We start from the raw sequence: 7,596 nt of genomic DNA on the forward strand, positions 1-7,596 counted from the left end.
GCTGCAAAGTGCTGTGTGGTCCTACAAATTTGAATAGTAAAAAATGTTAAAATAGTGCACTTCTCTATTCTGTATAGCACGGGTTGTAAACTGGGGGTACACATACCCCTAGGGATAATTGGAAAGGTCCTAGGGGGTACGCATGGGCAGGCAGGGACAGAGCATGCCTCAGGGCATTCCCCCCCATGTCCACTCGTACCTGGGGGAGGGGGAAGAGGAGGGACCTGCCAGGCACTGCTGGCCCTATGTAGCACACTGTGGCGCCTTCCCACCCCCTACCCCAACTCACTCTCCTGATTGGCTGCCGGGCTGCTGCCCTCGGCCAGTAGTTGACAGCGAGGAGGCACCTCTCTGTGGATGGATGTGGGGTGGGGAGACTCGCACGTGGCAGCCACTGCTGCCATCCACCACCTGTGCCACTGCCTCCCAGGAGCAGGGCTGGGGAGCAAGGGCAGCGATGCCCCTCTGCAGGCTACACAGGTGCTGCCCCGCTGGCCGGATGCAGGGGAGGAGGGAACCTTGCATGCAGCGGCAGATACTGCTGCCACCCACCGCCTTGTGTTGCCTTGAGGGGTCAGGCCAATGCTCAGGATCTCAATATTGCGCTGTTAGACAGGAGGGTGTGATGTACAATTGCACATGCACACATAAAAATCAATTAAGCACACATACTCTCACTAGGTGCATACACCCCTACTAGGCATACATGCGCACACTAGCAGCTCAGATACACACACGTTCAAAATAATTAGTCTAGATTCACGCACACCTATCACCAGTTTAAGCCCATACACGCTACACACACACCAGATTTAGACGGAATCAGTTACCAGTTGCCAACACCTGCGCATCCAGTACACATACGTGGATTACTAATTCATATACCACACACACAGTGATATCTCTATATATGTATTCACTAATTCACACACATACCACCCACCTACACATACACACAGGTGAGTTCCTAAGTTGGGTGTTGTGATGTGTATGTATGTATATGCTTGGTGTACTGGGATACCTGGGGAAAGGTTAAGGTAAGAAAGTAGAAGTGTAAGGAGTTAAAGTTACCAGGACCGGGATTAGAACCGGTAGACTACAGGGGCCTGGGCGAAGAATTGAGGCTGGGAAGAATTGAGGCTCCCGGGTAACTTTAGGTTAATTGATCTTAATTGATTAAAAGACAGCGCCCAAAGCCTGCAGAACAGGGAAGCACGCTGGCACAGAGGCTGGGTCTGGAGCCAGAGCTAGGGGGAAGCTGAAAAGGTAGATGGGGAGAGGGAATAATGGGACTAAAGGGAAAGCGTGGGTGTTAAAGAGAGGCTCTGGGTGTGGGGGAGCCAGAGGATGGCTCCGGGGCAGCTAGAGAAGTCTGGGAAGCTGCAGGGGGGGGAAGCTTGAAAACAGAGACGGACAGCAGAAAATCACAGATGGAGCAGCAGGAGAGACTGAAAGGCAGCAGGAAAACAGAAATGCAGCAGAAAGTCACAGGGAAAAGGCAGTAGGAGCGTGTGAAGCAGGGGGACAGCAGAAAATTACAGGAAAAGCAGCAGAAGAGACAGAGGCAGCAGAAAGTGGCCGGGAAAAGGAAGGCGGAGAGGCTGAGAGGTGGCAGAAAAGGGGAGATGGAATTGGGAAGAGATGGGAAACTAGTGAGGGGGGACTGGAGCTGAGAGAGAGAGAGAGAGAGAACAAGGCTGGAATTTAAGATAGGGAAGGGACTGGCATTCAGTAAAACATGACTGAACTCAGGGTTGCAAATGACAGTGGTTTAATTGAACAGGGGGGATGGTGACACAATGCCAAATTGGTTCCTTTGTACCCCCCCCCCACACACACACACAGTGGCAGCAGCAGGGGTTAGAGAGGCTTGGTGCAGGGGCTGAAGTCCACTGAAGTCCAGGAGGAGAGAGACAGTGAGAGAGTCCAAATTGTAGGAGGAGGTGTGCAGGTAATATCTACCTATCCCAGGCTGGAAGTTGATCCTCGATGGCCAGTCGGGGTCTCCTTCAGCTCAGTGTTGTCCAGAGGGGGTCGCCAACAGGGCCTCTGGGGTGGATAGGTGATGTGAAGCTGGTCTGGATGGAAATGGCGTTCTCACTGGGTCTGTTTTCACTGCCCTTTTTTATAGGGGCAGACCGTGTGTGCCCCTAGTGACAGGAGGCATGCCCAGGCAAGGGTCAGCCCCTGATGTACTGAGCATGTGTGCTCCATGTGAGGATATGCAGTTTTGGGTGTCTGTAATGGTGGGGTACAATGATAGAGTTGCTGGTTCTGCAGGGTCTTTTGTTTTTCAAATGCTGGTCTTGTCTCTGTTCCTGGGTGAGGTCTGTGGTTCCTAGGTGAATCAATGTAAGGTGATGGCCTGGTCGTTACAGGCCATTCAGTAGAGCCCTGCTACCATTGTATTTCAGTGATTCTCAATCATTCTCATTCATCGGGGAACTAATTTATATGGGAGGGGTACAATGAATCATACTATTGCAACATGGGATGCCCAGGCAGAGGACAGAAGATGGAGGCTTGACATGACTTCGGTTCACTTAAAAACACAGTCCTAAACCATACACTGTTCATATGAAACAATAAAAATCAATATGAAAATGATAATAATACAATATACAACAGTAAAAATTAATACAAACCTAATAATTATACAATATAAAACAAAGGATATCCAAACCCAAAAACTTGCTACCAAAATAAAAATGTTCAAAGCTTATCTGAAGTTTGAGCTCACTTATACTTATCTATAGGGAAAAGAGAGGGAGAGAAAAAGTCAGAAATGATTGGGGAAGGGGAGGGAATGCATTTTAAAATAAATACATAAAAAAAGAAACGGGGGGTTTTGCTACACTCACATCACTGCTGCTGCGCACCACTTTCCCACAGCCAGTCACATGTGCGGCTCCATGGGCTGCTGACAGGCGGCACATGATTAGCCGGGCACAAGACCCGTCAGCAGCCCACAGAAGTGCATGTGCAACTGGCCATGGAAAAGGAGCAGTGTCAAAGAACTGCATCTTTATTTGGAGTGGAAAGTGGTGAGGCTTGTGATGGTTTACTTCCTTATGTCATTCCAAAGGAAGTTTTTTTTTCATGGACCTCAAGGTGATCTTTTGGATAGATAATCTTGGTCTAATCTTTAGACCAGGGATGGGCAATTATTTGGTCTTGGGGCCCTTCTTGCTGTGGCTGCCTGGAACCTTCATTGGTGCTGCCCTTTGGCTCCTCCCTGCCGCTGTTGCTGCCAGCGGCACTGTCTCCGGGTTGCCCCAGGTCCCCATGGTGGCAGCAGGGATGAGCCTTAGAGCATTGTCAGCACAGGATTCAGGCAGCTGCAGTGAGAAAGTTCCAGCAGTGGTGATGGGGGGTGGCTACACCCGCTGCTGAGTCCCACTTTTGCCTGACACCCAGCAGCAGCTTCTGCCTGGCCGCCACCGCTACCACTGTTTATTGTGCCTTGGGCAACCAGGCCCAGAGCAGGCATTGTATGAACCCCAACCTCCGGTGCGGGATGGGCTGAAGCTGGGGTCAGGGCCAGGGCCATGTGCTCAGCCTGGGACTTGGGTCCTGCCTGCCCAGGTCCTGGCTGGGCTCCATGGGGCTAGGGCTGCTAGGAAATGGAGTCCAGCTGCTGAGCCATCCCAGCCCCACTGTGTGCCCAGGGGAGGCAGGATACACCATGGGCTGGACTGCGCCTGGGACAGATGGGACAGAGGGATGTGCTGTAGGCTGGACAGAATCCCTCCATGAGCCAGATCTGGCCTGTGGGTCATATTTTGTCCACCCCTGCTCTATACCAAGGCCAGGCAGTGCCTTAAAAATAAGAACTGAGATCTTGAACTGGATTTGCCATTCTATGAAAAGCCAGGACAGACAGCAGAGGACAGGTTTGATACTACTGTAATAGCCTGTGTTGCTGAAGAGAATTTCTGAGTTCTGTCTTATTTGGACTTTCTGAAACCATCACGCCCATGCATATCACTGCTCCAGTCCAGCTATATGTGAAGAAAGTATGAATAAACAAGGCCAGATTATCATTTGCCAGGATGTGGCAGAGTCCTTCAGCCAACCAGAGATGACTGAAAGTGTTACTCTGGGACACTGCTGTGTGACAGCTTAGCCTCAACAAGGTGTCCAGGAATATTTCTAAGCTATAGACTGAGGGTGCACTGTGAGTGTACAGCTTCCACCAAAGAGACTGTACTATGGGTGAGAATTCAAAGTGCTCCCTTCTCACGAGTATCATCTGTGTCTTCTCTGGGTTTTAGCTTCAGCTTCTGATGTGAAAATTGGGCCATACTGGTGATAGTTGTTTTCTTCTATGTGTAAAAGTGGGAGGTAGGGGCTGTGAGTTGTTTCCATATGGCTAGTATTTGAGTCCTTGTCTGGATGGTTTATTTTGTGGCTGCATGTGGATGTTGAAAAGGACTTGTAAGAATCAATCCTTGTAGAACTGCAAATTAGGAGTCTAGTGCTGGAGGTGTAGTATCTCATCATATTATATAGAGCATGTTGTCCATCAGGAAGGACTCTGATCGTTATAGAGTGTTGCCATGGATCCCTGGCATTTCTCCCAGCAAGAAAACAATATTTCATGGTACCAGATGCATCAGGGAGCTGTAAAAGGGTGAGGATAGATATCTGTCTTCTGCCTAGTAACAAGATTATCTGCCAGTGTCAGTATGGAGCTTCTGTTGGGTTTAGAATACTAGCTTGGATTATATGAGCATATAGTTAGCTGGTCTTTCACTGGTTTCTTTACAAGTGTGCTCAGAAGTGGAACGTGTGACACAGGGCTGTAGCTGACAACATATGTATTCAGAGGGAGTTGCTTCAGTGTTCGCTGGACAGTTGTACACTTCAAGAGGAAGAGAAGATGCCCTCACTGAAAGGTGTTGGCTGTCTCAGTTAAGAATGGTACTAGTCGTCCATGATTATCTCCCAAAAAGAGTAGAGGTGGATACATAAGTCTTGGATCACAGTTCTTTCAGGGTGTTTAGTAGTTGCTGAATTCTGGGGATGCAGGTGAGCTGTTGGTTACCCTATACAGGTACAGGAGATTAATGTTGTTGGAGAAAGCATCTCAAATCAGTTCATGTTTCAGGGTTGTAGCTGTGTTAGCCTAAGGAAATAGGCAGACAAGGTTCCTGGAAGAGCATAGACCATCTGCAGATGCTTCCTCAGCCTGACAAAGGGTTTTTGTGCCTGAAAGCTTGCAAAGAATTTTTCCAACTATTTGAGTTGGTCTAACAAAAGATATCAGATTTACCCAAAGAACCTTGTCTCTCAAATCAGTTAATTTTTTCAGTGAAGTCAGATAATAGTTTTTCAAAGCAGCTGGCGCCTAGTTTTGTTGAAGGTTGCACCTCCAACCCCAGGAGCAAGAATTCATTTTATTCTGGTAATAAATAGTTTGTAACACTGTTAGGAGGAAAAACTATTTTATTTTCTTTAAGGGAATATCTATCCAACATAATATAGTACTGCATATAGATCTCCAAGGTAGCTCTTGGCTAGCTAGTTCAATACTGGAAGCAGTATAACTGTGTTAGCACTGCACTCTGCCTAGGCTTAATATATCCTGGTTCTCAGCAAGGTTAATTACCCTGGGCTTAGCATTGCAAATGTAGCTTTATTGCTTTTGGTACCTGAGTTCCCTTATTCAGACCTAGCTTGGGGATCTCTGCCTTGTACTAAAGTGTAGATTTACTCTTAGTTGTCATTGTAAGCAGCTGCTCTTATTTTCTTTGGTTTAGTCTATACTTGGAGTTAGAACAAGGTTTTTAAGAAATCTCCTTTCCCCTCTGGAGCATCACTTTTGAAAGATGTTGAATTACTGCTAATATACAGATGTCGCTTTTGTGACCTTTTGAGGCCTGAATTGGCATGATGGAAAAAATGCTTGTTGATAGAACCTGTGCTGGAAAGCTTGAGGGGATAAAAGGCTGACTGGCAGACTCTGCACAGATCAGTGCAAGCTAGCTGACCACATATTTACCAGGTTCCTAGGTAGGTCTCTTAGCCCACGCAGAATGCTGTGTTGCTATGGCTACACTGCTGTCAGGATTGGAGGTAGCTAATGTATGGCTAGCTTAAATATGTCTATAGAAGCTGCAATCACACCTTTGGATTGCAGTGTAGATATAACCTCGTGCATTTTCATTTTTAACAACCCTCAGCTGCTGCTCAAAGGAAGGAAAGCATTTTCTGTGATTAAAGCATACCTGTAGGGCTTCTGTTGTGGTTTGAAATAATGCTGTGCATTACAGTTCTAATTTCCTTATGTATAGCAGTAGAATGTAAAGTGCTTGGGTTTTTTTTTTCCTGCCACCGGTTAGCAGGGAGAAAGAATGGGTGTGATCCCTGCACAACAGCAGAAATAAAAGTGTTTCATCACAAAAGGAAACACAGAGAATTGAATGCTGATAACTAATTGTTGGTTTTCTGTATGTCAGCAAGAGATGCAGTCCTAGAAATCTCAGCTGGAAGAATCATAAGCAACAAATTCAAGATGCATTTACTGGTGCATACATACCCTTGACAAAGCTGCTGACTATGCGGGCCGGGAGCGACCCGAGCCCTTTTCGCGCTGCATGCGGGCTGTGGCCAGCAGCCCGGGCACGCCGGGTCGGAGAGGGAAGGCCGTTGAGCTGGAATTAGGCACAGATGCATATCGGTAGTTTAAAAGATTGTTTACTTACACCGAGATGGCAGTGGTGTAGGCTGGAAAACTTGCTTGAGTTGCGGTTACAGACAGGAAAGAAGAGAGGCGGACAAGAGTTCTAGACTCGTGAACTCTAGCCCAATCTGGCTGAAGGCTCTGAACACGTGAGCCCGTCGTGTCAGCCGAAGAAAGTACTCGTCCGGAAGAGCTCTGAATAAACTCACACGAAGTTTGCTAGGCTCCGTGGGTCCTTCTGCTCACTCATTCACACGGAGTTTGCTAGGCTCTGTGGGTCCAGTTCTTTTGCGCGCGGGAAGGGATACGTCTAGGAATCTATCGGCGACGGGGAGAGGCTAGAAGTTGATCAGACCTCTGTTGCCTGCTTGAAATGCACTGGGTCCGTAAGGATCCGCAGCACTTAGAGATCTTCACACAGCGTGAAGTCTCCTCCTCCCTTGTTCGTGGAGTCCTCCAACTTGGGCGGAAACCACTCAAGCCTCTTATACGGCTAGCAAGCCAATCACTAGCCGCCACGTGTGAATAATTTAGAACTGGCCAATAATGGGACTCGAATTAGTATACAAATGGCAGGAACTCTTTGCAACGAGCATTTCTGTGCTGCAACAAAGAAATGCACCCTGCAAAGAAAGCTTCAAATTGGCGGGAAATTCTCCCTTGCACCGGAGTTCTCTTTTGCAGCAGAAAACTCCACCGTGCAAGGAAGCGATAATTTAGCAGGGACAATTTAGCAGTGCCGAAGCACACAAAAACAAAAATCACACCCTTTGGGTTGTGACGCTGATGAATGAGAGAAGATAAGTGTATTTCTGGGTGGCTTTTGAGAAGTTGTTTCTAATTTGGTTATTTCTTCTAGATACGCAAACACCAGTGGTCCCGTATTGGCGCCTGCCGGGGCTGGGCATTTT

At 47.7% G+C, this 7,596-nt stretch overlaps 1 protein-coding gene across 1 annotated transcript in view; it reads left to right on the plus strand.

Annotated features, from left to right (window-relative positions):
- NUP205 (nucleoporin 205) overlaps positions 1-7,596 on the plus strand; it is a 99,267-nt gene that overhangs the window by 85,172 nt on the left and 6,499 nt on the right. The window contains 1 exon segment of the mRNA XM_006024209.3: positions 7,545-7,594. Within this exon segment, the coding sequence (XP_006024271.2) occupies positions 7,545-7,594 (50 nt within the window).

This window comes from Alligator sinensis, unplaced genomic scaffold (genome assembly GCF_000455745.1).
Source record: "Alligator sinensis unplaced genomic scaffold, ASM45574v1 scaffold166_1, whole genome shotgun sequence".
In the NCBI taxonomy this organism is placed as follows: Eukaryota; Metazoa; Chordata; order Crocodylia; family Alligatoridae; genus Alligator; species Alligator sinensis.